A 21,983-nucleotide genomic window follows, 5' to 3' on the forward strand; every position below is an offset into this window, starting at 1 on the left:
TGTGGAGAGAGACCAGAGAGAGTTGCCTCGGCTCTCCACAAGCAGGCAAGACTGAAGTGTGCTGACTTCAGTGGAGCTCTAGAGTCCACATCTTTAGCTTTTGATTGCCCTCCTCATCACACACAGACACAGCAGCATCTGAAATATTAATCTAATCAATATACTGCTTCATTTGTATGTCTCGAGCACCAAGTTTGTGTGATTTTTCTGCATCAACCACCTCTCTAGATGAGACTAAACTGTAGAAATGAGATTTGGATGGAGAAATATTTACTTTGGTATATTTTCATTTTAGTTTACCTCTAAAAAGTGGGTCAGATATTATACATCCACTTCTTGGAAGAAATGTGATGTTAGTAGATGATAGAAACCCATTCCCAAAAGAGAAAAGACACTTAAGATATGTTTTTATTCTACATTTGTTGAAATTGTAATAAAGATCTAGAGATTATATGCCAACCCTTTTGAGATCAAAGGTCAAAGATATGAGATGCTAGGTGTGGTTAGTCTTGCTCTTAAAGTGGTAACATGTAATGGCATATTCATTTCAATCAGAAGCAAATCTGCAAAAAATCGTTGTGGAGCTCAACTTTCTTAGTTTGACCAAACTCGGAAAATACGGCCATTAACCAATTGACCGTTGATGGAGAGCAAGAGAGTCCAAGTCGTGGCAGCTATATGTAGCATGTTAGCTTTGTTGCACTATTAACTTGTGTTGACCTTCTGTCATCAAGAGAGTTATGGTTGTTTGGTTGCTGTGCTGATGTTTGATAAGTAGTTTGGTCTACTGATAGCTATCGAGACGGAAGTCAGTGGTGAAAAAAGGCCACAGTGTGTAAACGTTTTGCCCGTTAACAGCCACACTTTATTTTCCATTTTAAATAACTGTGTCATTGAACACAACAGTAAACAACAAACAAAAGTAGGGCTGCAACTAATGATTACATCCATTTTTGATGATTCTGCCAATTCTCAGGTGGATTGAAAGTTAGGGCTAACATGTCCATCCCAGTTGCTCAAAGTCCAAAGTGATGTTTTTAAATGTCCTGTTTGTCTAAAACTAAATATGTTTAGTTTAATATGATATAGTCAGAAAAGCAGGAAATATAATTGTTCAGCTTTTTATGAAATGCCAGAGGCAGGTTAGCATCTCTAGGAGCTGTTATGACTGACTGGAGCTCGCCAGAGTGGAGAGTTAGCAGTTAGCTTTCCATTGCTAACAGCAGGTTTCCAACCAACTAGCCATGTGTTAACAATTATCAAACAATGATTTTCTCCTTAACCAAACCATGTATTTGTGTTACATATGTGTTCCTATCTTATTGAAAAGGCTGTTAAGTTGTTTGGAAACATAATTTTGTAGAGATACAAGTAGGGTCGTCCTGCGATGACGTTACCAGTCTTACAGAACCAAATATTTTGCAAAAAGCACAGATTAACTTTGCTTGATCCATTTCTGGTTGGTGATTGTTTGTCTCTTACTTCAAAAGTTCATAATTGCGATTTACTATCTTAAAATATTGATTTAGCATGTATCATCTATCACTACTCCTCTTTCGTTGCCTTTTTCTGGCGGTGATGGCCATCATTAGGCAATGTATCCTACTGTGAAAAGACAAAAAAAAGCCAACACCAAAATATAGAGATTTAAGCATAGTATTATGGCCAAATGAGGGGATGGGGGGGTCAGTCTGGCCTACAAAGAGAAGATAAGCCCAAGCTGGTAACCCCATTTCCATTCCATCTGTTGGTAGCAGTTGTAGAGCATGGCTGCACTCACCAGGACCTGGCAACCCATCCCCCAAGCCCTCTTTCTCTGGCTGACTGCACAGCTGTGTTGCGTTTGGATTAGGCCAAGAATAAAACAGGAAGTAGAAATTAAACAAAAGCTTAAACACACACACAGAAATACACACTCTCACACAGGCAGTGTAAGTTACCAAAGAGTCAGCAGCAGCAGCAGTGCGAGTGACAGCCAGCGGAAAAAGTGCACACACCCACACGTGTAGACCATCGCACACACAAATATACTACAGCATGAACAAAGTCATACTCTGCCTCCCAGAGACTCACATGTGCACAGCCAGGACCACAGGCATACCATTTCTCTGTACCCACACTCATGCTCACACATATGGTCGTTTTACATGCTAAGTGCCTCTCTGCCTCGCCTCCATCTTCATGGTGGTCTGAGTAAAAACTAGCAAACACACTCAGTCTTTGAGCATGCCAGTGTAATGTTGCTAATTAAGTAATGAGATGAGACACAAACATGTTTATATTCATAACTTTGAATGAGATAAAGACAGCATAACTAGCTCTGGTTCCTAATGCATTCACTCTGATTACCATCAACGTCCGGAGATGTAGAAACTTAAATCTTGCACATACAAAAAAAGAAAAATCACTTCTTTAAAGCTTGAATCCCATCCAGCACTTGTTTAAAGTAAATCAGGATGAATATGAACACATATACTGCTTTCATCAGCATATTGTCAAAGGTATATTTTAGTTTAAGTTATTGCTTTTAATGTAAGAATCTCTTTTACATCAAACTTCATGAATACTTTATAGTTAAAGCAACAAAAGAATCATTGTGGTTTGACATAAAATAAATCAAAGTCTGCTTATGAAAGAACCACCTAAACAGCATAAATCCGAGTCCAACCTTAATAAGAATACATTAGGTGTTGGATATTATTACTTAGGTGTCCTTGTATAACTTTGGAGCTCTTAAAAGCGTTATTATTTTCACTGCTGTAAACTTGTTTCAACTTTCAGCCAATCCTCTTTTTGTGTGCAATGCACCAAAATAGCCGTGGCGACAGCACAAAGGAACTATGGTGAATGAATGAGGAAGTGGAATTGGGAAGGAGAAGGACATGTTTGGAAACACATACGTAGCTGCATGGTACGTATACATGAAGAAGCACAGACTTACTAGCTGGCAAGGTGCATGAGATAGAAATCCATTAAAGTGCTTCTCGTCATGAGTTGGACCAAATGTTAATGAATATACGGTAAATGTTTTCAGATGTTATTTTTACTGTCAAGACCTGAGTCAACTAATGAGTCACACCAGCTCTGTTTTCCTGTGTGTGTGTGTGTGTGTGTGTGTGTGTGTGTGTGTGTGTGTGTGTGTGTGTGTGTGTGTGTTTTTGTGTGTGTGTGTGTGTGTGTGTGTGTGTGTGTGTGTGTGTGTGTGTGTGTGTGTGTGTGTGTGTGTGTGTGTGTGTGTGTGTGTGTGTGTGTGTGTGTGTGTGTGTGTGTGTGTGTGTTTGTGTTTGTTGACATGCATATGCCAGCATACTTGTCAGTCTGTCTGTGTTTATGTGTGTCTTCATGAATAAGAGGCTCACATGGAAACTGTTACTGTATTGCTGTTGCTGCAACACACACACACACACACACACACACACACACACACACACACACACACACACACACACACACACACACACACACACACACACACACACACACACACACACCCACACACACACACACACATGCTGGTGCAAGTGCTTATTGTTTCTATGTGATCAATGAAGAGCGCATATGTGTCCATTGTACTGAAATGCATAGCCTCAGGCCCAAAACATGGACAAATGAGCTTTACGATGGCGCTCTTCATACAGGCAGATTAGCATACGTGCACACACACATTTTCTACAACAGGAACCTGCTTTGTGTTCAAGTAACCCAGTTTTGAAAAGTGCTCGTGCTGCAGGGCTTATATGTCTCATATTGTTTTAAATCTGTGTGTATTTGAAAATGTACGTTCATACAGCAGAGTTTTTGTGCATTTATCAGACTTTGACAGGCTCTCTGTTCTCCACCTGACTTTTACCCTGAAATCTTAGAGCGAGTGTAATCCTTCCCCCGAGCCTCCTCCTTCTCCTCCTCCTCGCCCGCTTCCCTCTCCTCATCTAGTGTCACCATGAGGGTAATATGAGGCATATGGCCGCTGATGACAGTCCCTAATCCTCACGCTGATGACTGATAGTTGCTCGCACACTCCTCATCCCCATCTCATACTTATATACCAAGAACAAGGGGGGAGACGCAAGCGTGTCGGCTGATACTCTTTACTCAGCCTCCGAGTCCCTGCGCTCTCTTCCAGCTGAGAGTCATTATCTGAAATGACTGATGTGAGAGTGGCTGATGGACAAGAGAGATATTAGTGTTTGTGCTGGAGAATAAAAGTTAGAAATGGTCGTGCAAGCTTTCAAAGTTTGAGAGGTGAAAAATTGCGTTTGGTTTTTATAACTTTTTTTTTGATCTTGAGAGTTGTAAGTGATCCAAACTCTGGACAAACTTGAATTGTTGTTCAATTGTATTTGTTACAAACACAGTGACTCTCGATTGGTCACCTTCAGCTAATGATGCATCCAGAGACCGGTGTGCAACTTTCTGCAGTTTCAGTCTTCCAGTGGTAGCTGTGTTTCCATCTGCCTGTTCTTTTTTGCACCCTTTCAATTTGCAAAAATAGTTAGCTGAGGTTAAACATTTTTTTTAAAAGGTACAAATGAAAGTGTGTCTAAGTGTATTGGAAACAAAATCAGCAAATAAACGTTATACTACACTGAATCTTTCTTTCCACTAAATGGACTATGGCTTTTAAAGGACTAAAAGCTCTTTTAAAAGCCATAGTCCATTTGGCTATAATTTAGTTTTTTCCCACTGCTTTTTTGTTCCCCTCTTCCAGATTTTATGCTAAAATAAGCTAACAAAAAAGTCTCAAGCTATTCCTTTGAACATGTGGATAAGAATTGGTTTAAAAAACCAACCAATAGTTGACACCCTAGACCGGCAGAGCTACAGCAACCGAGATAGTACGCGATGAGATAAGAATATTTAAGTTTGTATTTTTGTGTTTTGGTCTTGTGTAAACCAAAGGGTCTTTACCATCTTGTCTGCAAATGTTTAGGGATAAATCTATTTTGGAGACAAATTGGCAATGGACATTTCTGGTGTGTGAATGTACATTCTTATACAAACAAATGACATTTTCTGGAGGACTAGTGGATGTCAGTCACGAGAGTGGGTCCATCCTCTCATTTAGAGGCTGCCAGTCAGCCAGCCACTCAACCAGCCCTGCAACCAGCCAGCCAGAGCTTTTTAAAGGGCCTGTGATTTGACACAATCCCGTGGGGGGGAGAAGGGGGGATTAGGATTAGCAGCTGTTTCCCCTCAAACACTGAGAAGATACGCTATAGCTACACCACGCTGATGGCAAATTAATAGATGAATAGAACATGTGTGCGTCGTCTCAGATAATGTGCTGAAGCTCCCCATTTCATAAATAGCGAAGAAGGTGTCCTTTTTCTGAACCCGGCCTGGTGGATCTGCTGTCATACACATACTGAGTAGCAGGGAGGGAAGCAAAGGCATATTGCAGCCGTGAGAAAGGTTTAAAACATCATCACTTTAATCTGAGAGCACAAAGCCAGCTACAGATTATGCTTCTGCCTCTCAAACGAATCTGCAGCAGATCCGGTTTACATGACCCCCGCTAACACCCTCAGAGACAGGGGCTTTTAACCCCAAACAAACACTGATAGCAGGCGGGCATCAAATGAAACACACAGCGAGCACACACATCCATGCCATGCACATGTACCCACACACAGCATCTCAAAACACACACAGAGGACACCCATAGCACATGCTCAAAGAGGTAGACAATAACAGATAAACACACAGGCTTATGTCAGTTCCACTTGCATCCATTTCAGGCTATTAAAGAAGACACAAAAAGCCCAAACTGTTGCGCGGCTAACAGGTTTTGAGGTAAAAATTAAGAGGCAGCACACATTAGGACCATCCCTGCTGTCACAGCGAACACCTGGAGTGAGGACGCTGCTGTGATGCTGTCAAAACAAAAAGGGCACAAATGCAAGTATGAATTATCAAAAGATTTTCATCAGGATCATAGAGAAAAGTTCTAAAAATGAGAAACTCCTCCGCTGCTGACCTTGTGTGAACCTGTATTAAAGGCGCTGGAGCACCCTGATGTAACACACCAGAATAATTTTTTACTCTTTTAAAATGGAGCACCAACCACACAATTAGCTGCCTGTGAGTTAATGACTAGTCTTCTCTATCGCTTGTTAAAAAATAACCAAAGGCCACATTGAATGCAGAAAGAACCCATTCGTATTCCTGTCAGGCATTTCTGTCCAACTATTTCAACTCAAAAGATTGAAATACTCTGTGTAATTTACAATATTTTCTTTTTAAAAAGCTGTCTCATTTATATTTGATAGGCAATATGCATAATGTAAAGCTATCTACATTGAAGTAGAACGTAACCTTTGCTAAGGAGAGACATGCAAGAGTGTGCAAATGGGACAAGGGAGGAATCCGGATATGGGAGAGAAAAACAATATTAAAATTGAGCGAATTTCGACGGCGGTTCGCCACAATACACTTGAGACCTGGTGGATGAGTCAGAGAGGAGATGGCCATGTCAAAGAAAATTGTGAAAGAAAAAGAAGGAAGGTGGGAGTTGGTAAGCCCAAGTAGCATTTCGTTTGACCTTTGCTCTTCATTTTGAGCTCAGAGAAGACAATTATTTCATCAATGTCAGTATATCTGAGTCAGCCACTGGAGCACCACAGCTCATGGAAAACGTATCCTCCGGCGTGACAAGGTTGGGTTTTTCCTTTGCCAGTTTCTGCCCAACACTTCAGTAAGCCTCATTCTAATTGGTCCCACTCCCACTCCAATTTATTATTTTTTTTTTTGATTTTTTTTTTTCACACTTTACAATTGCAAAGCTTAACCACTTAAACCGCATGGAAAATGTACCCACACCCTTAAATAACGGTGACGCGCGGGCACGTGTGTGCGAGTGTATGTGTATGAGAGTGAAAGAGGGAGAAAGAGAGAGGTAAATTAAGTGTTGAGTGAGAGCACACCCTGATGTTTCCTGTCCCCAAATGTGGGCATTACACATATAGTGTGTGTGTGTGTGTGTGTTTGGAAACCTCAGTTCTCCAGATGTACATTTCCATTTTTGCCATCTAACACATGACATGAAAATATGCAATCTGCTACGGAAGTCTATGTTTTCAAAAAATGCAGATATATTTAAAATACATTTCAGTGCAACCAAACACATAGATCACATACATTGTCAGTGAAAATGCAACTTAGTTTCGGCGTGAGCTCCAGTACAATTCACTTAAATCATGACAAGAGGACATTTCTTAAAGCCCCCATATGTTCATTTCTGCAACATACAAACCCAGATTTGATAAGACTGAATAAAAAGCATCAAACACACATTCAGTTTCAGCTCTCATCTCTAGATGTCTTACATGTCCTGATGCAATATAGGAGACAGAAACATGTCATTTCACATAATCTAACATCATGCACTTTCACCCATGACTTCCATCAGATAGAAATTGACAAAGAGCTGAGGTTTCATGTCTGTTCACTTCCTCTGTGATTTCTAGTGAGAGGGTGTGCACTGCACGCATGTTACTGTGTGTGATAGAGTGAAAAAGAAAGGCCCCTATCTGTGCTTGAACACTCACCGTTACCACAAATAAGTGAGTGTGTTTCATCACTTCCTTCCTATTAAGCACAAGCAGTGCAAGAGTGGAGGGTGTAAACCAAACGCTTCAGTTCAGAGCGCCACTTTCTCCGCCCCTCTGCACATACAGTATGCACTACTATTGCATGCACCTGCACATCTCTATTTGTTGCTATATGTATGGCTGCTCCATTTAAAGTCGACCAATTGATGGTTTTGGTCATGTTTCCATTCTCAATAACTTTTGTTTCAAGAAACTTGTGTTCACATCTCTGTTAAACCCAAGATTCAAACTATCGCTTTAGCATGATTCTTTGTGGAGCAACTGAGTTCTACAGAGCTGTTGATTATACCAATTAAAACATTTGATTGAGTTGTATTAGAATCTGAATATATGTTGTGGATGACAGCCCCAACAAAATGCTTGTTTTTACTTGATATAATGTGCATTTACTACGTATAGGTCAACTTTTCTAAACATTTAAGTATTTACATGTCCGAAGCGTCTTTGCATGCGTTTTTGTGTGTGTGTGTTTGTGAACGTGCAGTATGTGTTGTGTGTGACAGGGCCTCCAAAAAGTTCTGCTCTCGACCTCTGGTGCCATCTGCCAGTGACAGGGCAGAAATGCAAATCAGATGCAGGCAGATAATACACCATGCTCGCTCCCTCCATTAGAGCAGCCTACAGAAATAAAGTAGGTCAGACAGACCAGCAGCCAGCTGTGTGTGTGTGTATGTGTGTGTGTAATAAGGCACATGCGCCTCTCTTTGTGTGGGGAGACAGCTATACATGTGTGTGTGGGGGATGGGTTTCCAGTTAGCTCTCAGGGTTCATAATATCCGTACTTGTGATGCTGCACACTAAGTAACATATAGACAAACAGCAGCTCAGCCAGTCAGCACTCCTTCAAAGATTTCAGACAGAGAAGGCACTTCTAGACTGTTCTAGACGGGGCAAAGGAGCTGGATGACAGAGAAAGGCTCTTATCTGAGGCTGAAATTAGCCACAGCCAGAGCGCAACTGATAGGGAGCGTATTAAACTCTTGAAAACGAACCACCCGGGAGGGTGATGCAACGCAGAGGCAACGCTGGCGTAATGCAGACAGATGCGTCCTCCTCTCATATCGCTGCGACGCCTCTGAATTATGAATGAGGCCCTGTGCACCTCTTCAATGCAAAAGCCTCTCCTCTTCATGCTCACAATATACTGTTTGTTTTCTTTAATGCACTCATAGCAGCTACCGATTGTCTTTGTTGGTTGTGCTAAGAAACCTAAATAGAGGTTAATAAAGTATTTGAATCCCTTTTGTCTGAGGACAGTGATGCAGTGCACAAAGCAGATGGCATATAGGTGCTTATTGAAGACAATTAGATTAGTTGCTATGAATTTCACGACCTGAACTGATTCATGATTTAAAGGGATACATTAATGTTTGGTCTATTAGTTTAAAGCTACAGCTTTGTGTCCCTTTAATGGTTGATTGTGTCACAGCCCCTTTTTCTAATTGTGTATTGTTTCAAAAATGCATGCCATACTTACAGTAAACACATAGACATGCTTTGTTTGCCTAAAATACTTGATATGTCTTTCATAAATTCACACAGCCTATCACTGGTTTTAAATCTGATATTGTCAGAAAATAAATCTAGACTGAAACTGTTTTGTAGCGTTTATACGTTTCTTGAACTCATTCTATTTGATAAATAAGGAGGAATATGAGTTGAATAATAAATGACTGTGCCTTTCAGAATCATTTCAAACGAGGGCCTTCTATTTATAGGTGCTCAAACATTTCCTTCTTCAGCTAACTTTCTTTCTTCCTCCAACTGATTTCAGGCCCAGATTGTGAATTTGGTCACAAGGGAGGGTCAATGATTCTCGTTTCCTGCAGTTTGGTCCTCTTTAACCAAATGACTCTCCACTCCCTGAATTCTTTCAAGTTCCTCTGAGATATCCGCAGCCGCTTGTGTATCAGATTGGTGTGTGTGTGTGTGTGTGTGTGTGTGTGTGTGTGTGTGTGTGTGTGTGTGTGTGTGTGTGTGTGTGTGTGTGTGTGTGTGTGTGTGTGTGTGTGTGTGTGTGTGTGTGTGTGTGTGTGAATCTGTGTGTGCTTACACCAGTTCATAATGGACATGTGTGCAGTGTGGCATGTGTCTGTAGGCATGTGAGCGTGATGCATGAAGTTAGACGAAAAGGTGACATGAGATGAAAAGGTTAATATTTTCCAGGCTGGTGGGTGGGAGGTGATAGCTATGTGTGTTCATGTGTGTGAGCGCAATGTGTATGCATGTGTGTTTGATTACACATTTATGTGTATTTTCTGTGTGGGTGAGAGAGAAAAGATTCATGTAAAATGCTGCTCTGTTCTTTGAAAAGTCGATTCACTTATGCTACAAGAGATGTATAAATTGGATATGCTGAAAAACGATCAGATCTCAAAACACGTTTCGGTTTTGGTGGAAAATAAACTAAAATGTCAGACATTTTTCAAGAATTCAAACTCGTTTCTCATAAACTATTGCCCTTGAAAAAAAGTCTGAGGCATGTATGTGATTGTCTGTCACCGTCTTTTGATTTTAGTCATGTCCTCAGTAAAAGTCAGATTATGTAGATCAATGTTGCCCAACTTTTCTGTACCAACTGTACAGATTAACTCAAGTACCTCTTTAAACAGCCCCACCTGTCATGTTCCAAATGTTTCACTATACAAAGATATCATGTTTTTCTGCATACCTTTGCACCTAATTCATTTTTAGGAGGTTTTATTGCAATTGCATTTGTTGGCCTACTATCAATTGATGGAGCAAAAGCGCTTACAGCATATCATTTAGTCTATGTTTTATTCAATAATTATTCCAACGTTTAAACCATTACTAAACTATTTATATTATATACTATTTTTGAGCTCTGGAATTCATTTGTGCAGAAAGCAGGTTCATTTGAACACACTCTCAATTGTGTGTTAGAATCATTATGTGGATATATATTTTTCAATCAAAAAGTTTTTTCTAATCAATTTCTTTCTCCACACACTTACCACATAGGCTCAACCCAGCAAAAGTGAGCCGAGTAGTTGCAGAACAAGTTGGACATTTCTGATGAAGATTCAAAGTTACCAGCTGAGCTTAGGTTAAATGGATGGCTCGGATGTGATAAAGAAACATGTACCCTACCAGCACAGGACAATATTATAGTGGGCTACAGCTGTGGAATGGTGGTGGCAGCAAAATGTTATTTACCCACCTAAAGAAAGCAATGTTAGTTTAAGTGTACCCTATTTTTACCATAGTTTTATAATTGTACCTTGCCGTCAGACAACCCTTCAGACTCACGCGGTTTCTTCAAAGCCACAAAATCAGATATTTTATCTTGCAGGACACAGAAGTTAATGTTTTTGCCGTGGCCTCATCGGTAAGTTGGCTTTTGTTATAGTGTGACTTTGGTGATTCTGAACTAACTCTCACAATAACTACAAACAAACTGACCGATCGAGGCATGTTCTGCGAGGGTAAACTACAACTTTTTTCAAAGAAGCTTTAAGGAGAGCATGATGGATATAATGTCTGCATTAATTCTCAGTTTTTCGGAGCTAGAGTGTGCCAACCACTATTTTCTGTAGATAATAAAGTGACTATAGATAAGTACCTCATACAACTCCACTTGAAATATTCAAACCATAGAACCATGAGGACAACAGACATATACAACATTCACATATTCTGCATGAGCATGGACACAGAAATTAGAGATTGTTTATTTGAGGGTTCAGACCATTTAATATGATGGTTTAGACAAAAGCCTGGACTCACTCAGAGGACACAGAGGACAGGTAAAGGACAGAACAGGCAGGGCTGGACTTAGTTTGGCCTGACCTACAGGCTGAGCCCAGATTCTCACTATGGCCGCTCTGTTCTGGTTAAGTCCCTAACCGGATTTTCAATACCACAGTCAGTCCCAATAAATCCATCTCTGTGGGACATTCAACCGGCATTATGCTTGTCTTTTCCTCTGTGCTGCGAAAAGCGCTGAACACAGACATCCAATCTGCACTCCTCTCCATTGTCTTCCCCAGCAGACAGCCCAGTGAAGTAATGCTCTCGGCCAAATCCCCCCTCCATGTGCAGACGCAGCCTCCCTTGCCCACAGATGCGCTCAGCTCTAATTAGGCAGACCGCTGGACGTGTTGCGGGGGGGGGGGGGGAATCTCTCTGCACAGACATATCGTCTAGTGGCAGCTTCACAGATTTACGTCTTTTCATCTAGTTTATGTGCATGTGTATAAGCTGCTGCTATGGGAGAGAAAGACGGAGAGATTTACGATTAAGTGATGAACACAATCCTAACTTTTAATGCATGGCACAAAACAGCACTCAAAGAAATGCATGGCTGTCAGTGTTTGTGTCCGTGCTGCAACATGTTACACTGCTTTACACAGGCCTGCCGCTTGTGCAGTTAGGGAGTGTACAGTATGCTTCAGATCTGCAGAAGTTGCTGAGTTCTCCCCTGAGACTTGCGTCATCAGCACAGAGGTTATTTCCTGTAGTTGAAGAGCAGCATGACTCTCTTCCTGTTCTGTGTGTGAAGAACCAGGTTTGTCCCCCGGTTCTCTCTTTACTGTACACAGGTTACGAGTTGCAGTTTGTTCACATACGTTTTTTGCTCTTTCATGCATTCATGATATCCCAAATAAAGATATCCCTGCCTGAATAATCCAAAGACAAAATTTCAGATTCTGAACACTGAATACTTCAAGCCTCTTCAGCCTGGTTCTTTTTAGCTGAATGTTTTAGATATTCCATTAGAGGCAAAAAAGGGAAACCTGTTACATACACTTTATATAAAAGTGTTTTCGCACTTAGCTTTAACAAGTGACTTCTGTGATTCGATCTCAAGTGGAAAGCTTTATATAACACACCTTTTGATTCAATCTCACTGTCCTGCTCTATATGCAAATAAACACAGTCAGAAGCATAGACTGCATATAGATAAAGCTCAGGATTTTAGTTTAAAATAAACAAAATTATGAATGGTGTGTAAACTGTGTACACCAAGTGACAATGATGATAGGCAGCTTTATTTTCTCTTCACCTCTCCACTTCTTAGCTGCGCTTGTGGGGGGAAACAAGAGAACAGAGGGAAAGCTTTTTTCATTTTCAAAGTCTTCGAAAAAGCGCTGCAGAATGAAATAGGAAACTCCTTTCATCATCTTTCAAGCTGTTGTAAATCACCTCTCTTTTTGAGGAACAGACACTCCTTTTGAGTAGACGCTCCTTAAATGTGGCCAAGGACACACTCGCATACACACTGCCAAAAGAATGTGGCCTTATGTAACCCAGACCACCTCTGAGGGATTCAGATCTCAATGTGTCTAAGGTGCACCTCCATTTGAGATCATATCCCAAAAGTCACATGTTAATACCGAGTCAAAGAGGGCCAAAGTCGCAGCAGCATAGCTCCTTAACAATGAAAGAGTAAATATTGATTTCAAATTCACGGTTTCATGTGAAAACACATTAATCATGGTCATGGATTATGTCAAGATTAGCTGTAGGCCTAAAATATTGAGCTTGATGAAGAAGAAGCTCAACCTAAGGAAATATAGTGTACTATAGTGGGGATATATCAACATGGCACTGTCATGCATGTCGCAACATTACCAAATACTTGCTTGGTATTTAGAGTTTACACTGTTGTGACCCAATTTCTAGAACACAAAATGCATAACAGCGTTCATGAACTACAGAATGCACGAGCATCACAACCAGTGAAGTCTCCTCTCTTTCTGTCTGGTGCTTCTTTTGCTCCAACAGAAGAGCTGTTAGCTTCCGCCTCCCTGACGCGTCTCCTCCCTCCTCTTCTGTGTCCCTGGGGGAGGCTTTGCAGCACAATCCCTTCCAGCAGCTTCTTCCAAACAACAAAAACATTGTCTTATTTTATTTTTGTTTCCCCCTCCATCTCAGTGGAGCTATTACTCTGCCTTATTCTGCATTTGACCTGGGGGCGATAGGAGGCGGAACACATTGGCCGAGGATGATAATGTCTTTCCAAATAGCTGAAATCTGCGAGCTGCACTTCTCCGCTGGTGGTTTTGACGTTATTTGGTTTCGTTGCAGTACAGCAGAGTGGAAGAGAGAGTCGTACTCTTATTGCGGCCTATTGAAGCAGTGTTATATGCTTTTTTCACATTAAGCATTAGCCCACTTACAAAAGAATGAGGCACCAAAATGAATGTGTTTGTACCAAGTCGATCATGTCCAACTCATCCACTTATTTATCCTGATTTAGGCCATTGGATTGACTCCCTAGATTTGAACTGTATGATCTCCATTTTATGTTAAAATCCTTCAAGGGAATTTTTATTCAATTTTTATAGCTCATTTTGCAAACAGTTTCTTCTTTCAAAATACAAATACATTATAGTGAAAAGGCTGCAGAAATAAATTAAATGTTTCACGTTTTTTCTTTCTAAAACATGTAACCTTTAAACTCTGATTATATAGGGAAATAAATGCCAATATAAAAACGATCTACTTGCTGAATGCTCTGTTAGTAGGTGCTGTGTGTAAGTACTTAGGCTCAGTGCTAGTTTGAGCTATATCATGCTAGCATGTAAACAATGACAATGTTAGTGTTTAGCCTATAATGTTTTTCAGCTTCACTATCCGAGTTGAACTTGTTAGCATGCTTACATTTGCTGTTTAGCACACGCATAAAGCTGAGATGGATGAGAATATTTTTTGTTTTGCACTTATTTATTCATACATTTAGGATAAATTAAATTCTGACCAGGTGATAGCATTAGTTGCGTATAAAGTTAACCTCACACCAGGACTAGAAGACAAGTTAGTGAATCGTCTTCATTCTCTGGGGACCAAAGTGGTGGAATGGCCATGTGACCAACATTTCAATATGGCCATTCTATAACTTAAAAAACTGAATTCGGGATTTTTTTTTAAAAACAACACCTGTGTATGTGTATATGTGTGTGCGCGCACGTGCGTGTGCTCTCGGAGTTGGGGCCAAATGAGCAGGCATGCAGACTGGTACAAATCTGACACTGGGACTCACTGCGACTACAAAGGGCTGACATTTGATACACTTGCAAAAACAACCAAATCCCACAGGAGGTCTCCTTCAAGTTAAGTTCTAATTCCCCATCCAAATACTGTTTTTCTTCACTTTTTTTCAAAGATAATTTTGCTGTTAACCGCACTTGGCAGAGATCAAACAAATATGGTGTTTTTTAAGCGTATGGGGCGGGGGTTGGAAATACATTTTTTAGTGGCACACAGACAGAAAGGATTCCCTGTAACAGAAAAAGGCTTGTATATAAGGAGCTTCATTACTCCACAAGGACTTTATGAATTAAGTGTATAAGGTAAAAAGACAGACATTTCATTTGTCATAACCATCAGCAGCAGTAGCAAACCCTTCAAGCCTTCATACTGAACCAAGAGCAATATCACCATCTAGTGGCCCAAATTGAGTTTAGCTAACATTTTTTTTTAAAACAGTCACAGTAAGGCAATCTTCAAACCATAAGTAATGCTGACTTTGCATTCATTGTGAATTATTCGAAAGAAAAATGGAAAGAGCGTGTGTCCTTTTAACAGGAGCCGCACTATTGAGGTCACCGAGGACATGAGTTACATTGCTGGGTAGCTTAACCTACACAATTATATTATAGTATTAGTTGTTGTGTATTTTGTCTTAATAATCTAAGCCTACAAAGAAACTATAAGACCTTGGAATAGTAGCCTACATTTATTTTCCTCCGAGTAGAAATATATAGTAGGATAAAATAGAAATACTTAAATAAATTAAAAGTATACTTATCTTAGAAATTGCACTTAGTTACAACTAGTGATGGAGAGATGAAGCCTTATGAAGCTTTGAAGCTTTCCAGCCAATTGGTTCGCAAAAGGATTTATCTCATGAGGCTTCATCATGGGCTTCATTTGAACACAAACCCCCTGTTGGTCAAAGTGTGTAAAACAGGCAGATTAGACATCTCAACAGTGTGCTGTATCTCATACCGAGTACCCAATGAGTAAAGCCTTAGAATAACTCTAAACAACGAATATTAAATCATATTTTCATGTTAACAATATTGTTTTTATTCCAGTTGATTGTGATTGAAAAGCCTAAGGAGGCTGCTAAACATTGCAAAGAGGGATTTGTAATCCTTAATAATATTCATAAACTTAACCATGTTGTAGCCTGAGAAAGGCTAAACCATATCAAAGAATACATTTATTAACTACATTATCTCATTTAGCTGTAGCTTTATAAACAACAAAAAAGACGTATTGTTCAGTCGTTGAACCAGGGACCCTGCGTTCGTGAGTCAACTGCTTCCTAGTTGAGCCACAGCACACTGAAACACTCTACGATATTTATTCCTGTATTTATTCATTTATTTATTCATGTTTTTATTCCTACATTTATTTATGCTTGTATCTATTTATACTTATGACATGTTCCGACCTCTATATAAGTGAGGGTCTGAGGTCTTTTAATTCCATTCCATTCCATGGTTCTTATTATACATTCATGGCAGGGTATGAAGGTTCAACGGTTCAACCGATCGGAATCGCTTCCTGAAGCAGTCACGTGGTATCGACAGGCAGCGAGGCTTCGTTTGTCATCGATTACGTCACTGGCCCAAAACGATACAAGCCTCGATATATTCTTCACAAAAAGCTTCAACCGAAAGCAAACACTGAATCCCGCCTCCATAGTTTCACAGTAGGTAGTAGGGCGGTAAATGTAAGCAGGCGTTTACTTTTTAATTTGGTCACAACATTTTATAAAGATACAACATGAAGACAGCTGATTCAAGCAAGTTTCCTTCGTGGTTTTTCATCTTCGGTTTGGTTTCTCTTCGATCTGTGTAAGTTACCACAGAGAGGGCGTTTATGTATGCACCGATATACAGGCGTTAAGTCGCTATAAAAAGGAGAGGTTCAAATCGATGTGTGTCACAACACCTGAGATCAAGATACGTAAAATCTATCTTTAAGGAAAGCGATTTTATTAAAACGTTATAATAGTTATACCGTTTTGAAATTGTGATAGACATATTGTTTTGTAAAACTTTAGTTTCAGTTTTGTTTTTTGGTTTCCCAGTCTTATATCCAGGTCAAAAGGAAAACAAAAATCAGTTGACCATACCGAACCACTGTTCGCAATATATATACACAGCCTATAACACCAATGTTAAAATACAATTTGGCTACATATAAAGACGGAAGTGGACCACGTTCTTGGATATAAACACGTACAGTCTGAGGTTTCAGGGAGAAACGTTGCATCATTTTCCAAACGCTTATTTATGTTGTTTATTAAAGTGCTTTAAGAACAGTTCTATGAGAAAATGTGAAAATTAAGAAATGATTTTCAGATGTATGTGTTTTTTTTCCAGGGACTTGTCCTATGCTCTAAGGGAAACCCAGCAGTGTGTTGATGGCACGTATGAGCACGAGGGTGTGACCTGTTGTCAGTGTGGTGCTGGTAAGTGTCAGGGGCTATATGTACACTTCATAGAAATATAATAATCAGGTTAAGGTTTAGCTGTTTCCTTTTTTTAAGAAGGTGGTTTATCTTGGATTAAATTGGATTCATAGCTCATTATATAATGAAGGACTATGTAGGATTAATATTTACTGAGCTACTTAAGATCCTGAATGAATAAATAAATCAATAATGTTTTTGAGGTCACTTTCACATTATAGGGCCTCAAGAAAAAGAGCAGGAAGTATGACCTTATTGTTTATTTTTATTTTTGATCTTCAATGAGACCAATGCAAACTAATGTCGTTTGCCTTGAATCTAAATAAATGACTATTGTAATCTGTATCAGATAGTTTTGGCCTCTAGACACAAAGCATCCCTGAGAAGAAATATATTTTGGCCCTTTACTTTAGAAACCAGCATTGTCTTTTGAAATCAATTATTTGACATACAAGAAACCAATGCAGTTGTCTAATCTCTTGTATTAGGACAACTGTTTAGATGTCACCACAAAGATTAGGCCCTTTTTTTCTATCTGGGGCCCCTATACATTATTTCTTGGCATAATTCTATTTCTGTTGTATTTTTTTAAATAGGCAGTTATTTGCTAAAATGTGTGTTAAATACAATTGTATGATGGGTAATGATAGTTCTTGTGTTGTTGGACACAGCACCTTAAGCTAAACTAAGGACATTTCATTGTATTAGTGTCTGTTTTGCCATCAAAGAAGCTACAATACTAACTTAGACTTGGTTTGCATATAGTGGGTGTGTAAATCATAAGCTGGCCGCATATATTTTCTTCTGGCTCATGTGTGTTAATGTTGTAGGTACGTTCGTGGAGAAGCACTGCACTGCTACGACTCCAGTTGGAAAATGCACAAGCTGTAGAGAAAAGACATACAACAGTCACCCTCATTCCCAGGAATCCTGTGAGACATGCACATCCTGCTCACAGCTCAATGGTAAAGACATAATGGGACATCACCGGACTTCACAGGGAATATACTGTTTGAAAGCAATGCAAAGTTATGTCAAAGTCTTTCTAATGTCTAATGTGTTTTACGCTCCTGTTAGCCAATCTAGAGTTGGATGTGTCCTGCACCCGGGCCAGAGATGCAACGTGTCGATGCAAAAAGGATCACTTTTGCGGCAGTAAAGAAGCCTGTATATTATGCTTCCCCTGTAAAGAGTAAGTTCTGATCCTTCAAATGTAAACTATAAGATTTACGAATAGCTTCTTAAAAGAAATGTCTGCAAAAACCTGTCACATGGTGGATTCCTTTTTCACAATAGGCTGACAGCATAATCCTTTAATGTTTTTTTTTGTCTCTCATACTTGCTTTTATTTTGGTTCCAGATGTACTGAGGGTGTCAAAGTAGCCTGTACAGCCACCAATAACACAGTCTGCAGTGAGAAAACTGAAGGTATGCCATAGTTAGGCATTATTGCATTAGGGGGGGGCTTCAATTATTACATTGCCATCTCATTTATTCATTGTGTCTTGTGTTTTCAGGGGGGAATAAAACTGGGTTGATAGTTGGCCTAACTGTCATCTTTGTTTTAATAATTGTTCTTGGACCTCTTGCATTCTTCTGTATAAGAAAACGCAACCGTGAGTATTTCTACTACTTTACCACTATATGTAAAGACCAGCAGAGGGCACTAAAACAGTGTGTTTCTCAATAAAAATAGGAAAGCAAAGGAATAATACTAATGTTCACATTCTATTTCTTACATTTATTTATATTTGTATATCAGCAGCATAATATTAAACATTGTCAAAGTGCTTGACAGAAGGGCTTTTCTTCTTTTCTTTTTTCACTTTTCAAGCACACCAGTTCAAATCCTAGCATTGTTTCAAGTCCATCATAACTGGATACAATATATCCTTCTTAATTTGCTTTGATATGTTCTATTCTGTATAATTGTTTTGAGTCTTTAAGTCCAGTGCACTTCAAATTTAAATCAAGAAACCTTCAGATTGAATTGCTGCTTTCGTATCTTTTTAACAATGTGTCTTGTTTTTTAAAATTATTTCTCTCACAATTGAAAGGAAATAATACCCCAGAGGAAGGAAGAAATGATTTGGTAAGTTATTCATCAATGTGATCTCTTTTTGTCCATTCATGAGATGTTTTGGCTTTGTCCTGTTTTAACTCACCTCAGCACACATGTGTAGCACGTATGATGAACAATTTTCTGTCTCTTTTCTAATGTTGGCAAAGCTGCCCCTTTCTGTAGGAGGTGCAGGTTAGTTTTCTGAAAGCTTTGGTGTCCATGTTAGTGTGCTTGTTTTGTGCCTGTACTATTGTGACATAGAAATATTTGAAATCTGTAGTTGTAGTTGTATCGGTTTGTTATTTTATCAGAGTTGTAATTTGTTTCTTAACATTCATTCTTCTTCTGTTTCTCAGGAGATTCTGTCCCTTCAAGGTAAGAAAAACGTAATATTACAACAATATTAGAGATATAATTGCTATTTCTCTATGTTTTGAGTTTGTTAGAAGAAATAACTGCTTGATGGTTAATCAGACTGGACTGACATTGATCATTATTCACTCGGATATTGTGTTAAAATCCAGGAAGCAGCGCAATGTATTAGTTGTCATGGCTAATGAAGTGATACGTCAATTTATTCCCACTTGGTATAATCTGTAGGTCGAATAACTAAAACCTGTAAATCTCATATACGCTATTTTGCCATTTCTTTGGTAACTTACCTGTTGCGTTTTCTATAGTTGTATTATTTTTTATGGCTCTTGCACAATCCTGCAGCTCTGATTGCCACGGGTGTTTTTTTTAACCACTGTGTACTAGTACAAAACCAGACTTATCTGAGTAACTGGAGAGGTCTGAAATCAGGAAGGATTGCAGTATGAATTGTGCTTGATTTCCGTTTTACTTTGATACTTTTAAATCTTTTAAATCTTTAAATCAAAATGCCCATACAATTTCAATAAAGTTGTGATGATGTGTGTTGTGATTTGTTATAATAAGTGCCTTTTCCTTTGTTTCACGTTAGAACCACTTCTTAAGCGCGACCTGCCTGACATTGCAGAAATAATTGGATGGACGGTTATGAAGGATGTTGCAACACGCAGCTGTATGCTAGACACTACTATTGAGAATTGTAAGCTGAACAACGTTGGTAACGCTCAGGAGCAGACACTCGAACTTCTAAACAAGTTTGTGGAGGTTAAGGGCCGTCAGGCCCGAACTACCTTGATCCAAACCCTGAAAAATAGTGGCAAAAGACGAATAGCAGAGAGGGTGGTTGCTAAATTAAATTCTTCTGCTTGAATGTGTTTTTTGTAAGCATTTTAAATATTTAAAGCGTTGGATTTTTTTTTGTATCAGTGTAGATGTTTACATGATGTAAGAGTGTATGTGTCCTCCTAACCCGAGTCTTTCTGTCTCTAGTTGAACTTTGTAAAAGGTGAATTTAAATAAAGGAAGTATTTGGCAGGAAAATATCTCCATGGAGAAAAGCCATGTCCGTGAGAACGGCAAAAACAGAGTGTAGAAAAGCTAAACGCAGGTGGAGAAAAACAAATCTCCAAGTTCACTTGGAAAGATATAAAGAGAGACTATGCATCTATAATCAGGAAATAAAAAAGGCACGACAGTCTTTCTTGTCTGAGTGAAATCATTACTAAAAATAAAAACAACTCACACGCCCTGTTTGCAACCGTCAACAGACTAACAAACCCCCCAGTGTCAGTAGCCTCTGAATTTCTATCCACCAGGGCCTGCAATGAATTTGCCTCCTTCTTCACTAACAAAATTATGAAAATCAGACAAGCAGTCAGTGCCTCTGTACCAGGTACAGCAAATGTTTTGTCCCTGTGTCCACCTAAAGTCAATTCAGACATCATGACACAATTCCGTCTGATAAATTATAAAGACCTGGCGGACATTATTCAACATCTGAAATCCTCCGCCTGCAGCCTCGATATTATTCCAACAGCATTGCTGGTTTTAAAGCACTAAATGTTTTAGGACCAAATTATATTAACGATCTCCTGCAAAAATCTGGAACAAACGGCCTGAATCCTGCAGGTCAGCTGCAACTGTTGATACTTTTAAATCGAGATGGAAAATGTATCTTTTTGAGGCTGCATTTGGATGAGGATTCAAACTGCAGTATGGCTTTTTATCCATGTATTTTATACCTGTTGTGTTGATTTTATTATCTTTGCTTTTTAAATGCTTGTTTTTAAATGCCTTTGTATAATGTGCTTCCACTGTATTTGTTCTTAAATGTCTTTTATTTTATTTTGTAAAGCACTTTGGGTTTGCTTTGCCTTGCCATTAAAGTTTCGAGGAATCCTGTGAGCAACATGTTATTACAGGGGAACATTCATAATATAAGATAAGTAGTTTATTCAATAATGAGTTAAGAGGTCTTGCACCACTAATATTAGCAGTTGTTGGTATGAAATTGTTCAAAAAAGATTACTTTGCCTACTCAGAATTGTGCCTCTCTGACAGTGTTGATGTAATGATGCTGGTCAAGCAACTTGTGTATATTGTGCAATAAAACTCAATACAAGTTTTATTATCAAAGTGTTACATCAATTTTGGTTTGTAATATGTTGTGAAATTATGACATGGCTATTTGAGATATTATAATAGATTTTTCGTAGAAACTGTCTCCAACTAATTTAAAACTGCAATACCACAGTACATCTTATATCCACTATTGCACTCTCTCAATATAAAAACACTGCTTCCCGCAATTGTTTTATTATTATTATTATTATTAAGTAATTTGTGCTAAAGTGCGCTAAATCCTGATTATTCTCATATCTCTTTTCCTCTCCTGTACCCACATCCATGTTCCTGTGTCTAAATGTCTACCAATAAGTATTATTTTATGGGAACTAAGTCTTGAACTAGAGTGTAGCAATACTCTGTT

The 21,983-nt window shown here is 39.1% G+C and overlaps 1 protein-coding gene across 3 annotated transcripts; it reads left to right on the plus strand.

Annotated features, from left to right (window-relative positions):
• The first annotated feature begins 270 nt into the window (after positions 1–270).
• Positions 271–21,621, plus strand: LOC307044476 (tumor necrosis factor receptor superfamily member 6-like). Of its 3 annotated transcripts, XM_079689747.1 has the most exons (10): positions 11,010–16,441; positions 16,973–17,061; positions 17,892–18,026; positions 18,139–18,253; positions 18,422–18,489; positions 18,579–18,677; positions 19,119–19,153; positions 19,291–19,315; positions 19,480–19,498; positions 20,088–20,249. In XM_079689747.1, exons 1-10 carry the CDS (start codon positions 16,371–16,373, stop codon positions 20,098–20,100), a joined length of 669 nt encoding a protein of 222 aa, XP_079545873.1. In that variant the 5' UTR covers positions 11,010–16,370; the 3' UTR covers positions 20,101–20,249. The 3 variants fall into 3 exon arrangements, with proteins under 3 accessions (XP_079545872.1, XP_079545873.1, XP_079545871.1); XM_079689746.1 differs by lacking the exons at positions 11,010–16,441; positions 19,291–19,315 and adding an exon at positions 271–2,911 and having other exon boundaries at positions 20,088–21,621; XM_079689745.1 differs by lacking the exon at positions 19,291–19,315 and having other exon boundaries at positions 11,017–16,441; positions 20,088–21,621.
• Positions 21,622–21,983: the final 362 nt, after the last annotated feature.

This window comes from Notothenia rossii (assembly GCF_949606895.1).
Source record: "Notothenia rossii genome assembly, chromosome: 6".
NCBI classification, from domain to species: domain Eukaryota; kingdom Metazoa; phylum Chordata; class Actinopteri; order Perciformes; family Nototheniidae; genus Notothenia; species Notothenia rossii.

What these genes read in the sequence shown, in the direction of transcription:
- LOC307044476 (XM_079689745.1), top strand. Translation starts at nt 16,371, where the DNA reads ATGAAGACAGCTGATTCAAGCAAGTTTCCTTCGTGGTTTTTCATCTTC. An exon ending in TTATGCTTCCCCTGTAAAGA is followed by an intron (nt 18,254 to 18,421) that starts GTAAGTTCTGAT and finishes TTTTGGTTCCAG; the next exon opens with ATGTACTGAGGGTGTCAAAG. An exon ending in CTGCAGTGAGAAAACTGAAG is followed by an intron (nt 18,490 to 18,578) that starts GTATGCCATAGT and finishes TTGTGTTTTCAG; the next exon opens with GGGGGAATAAAACTGGGTTG.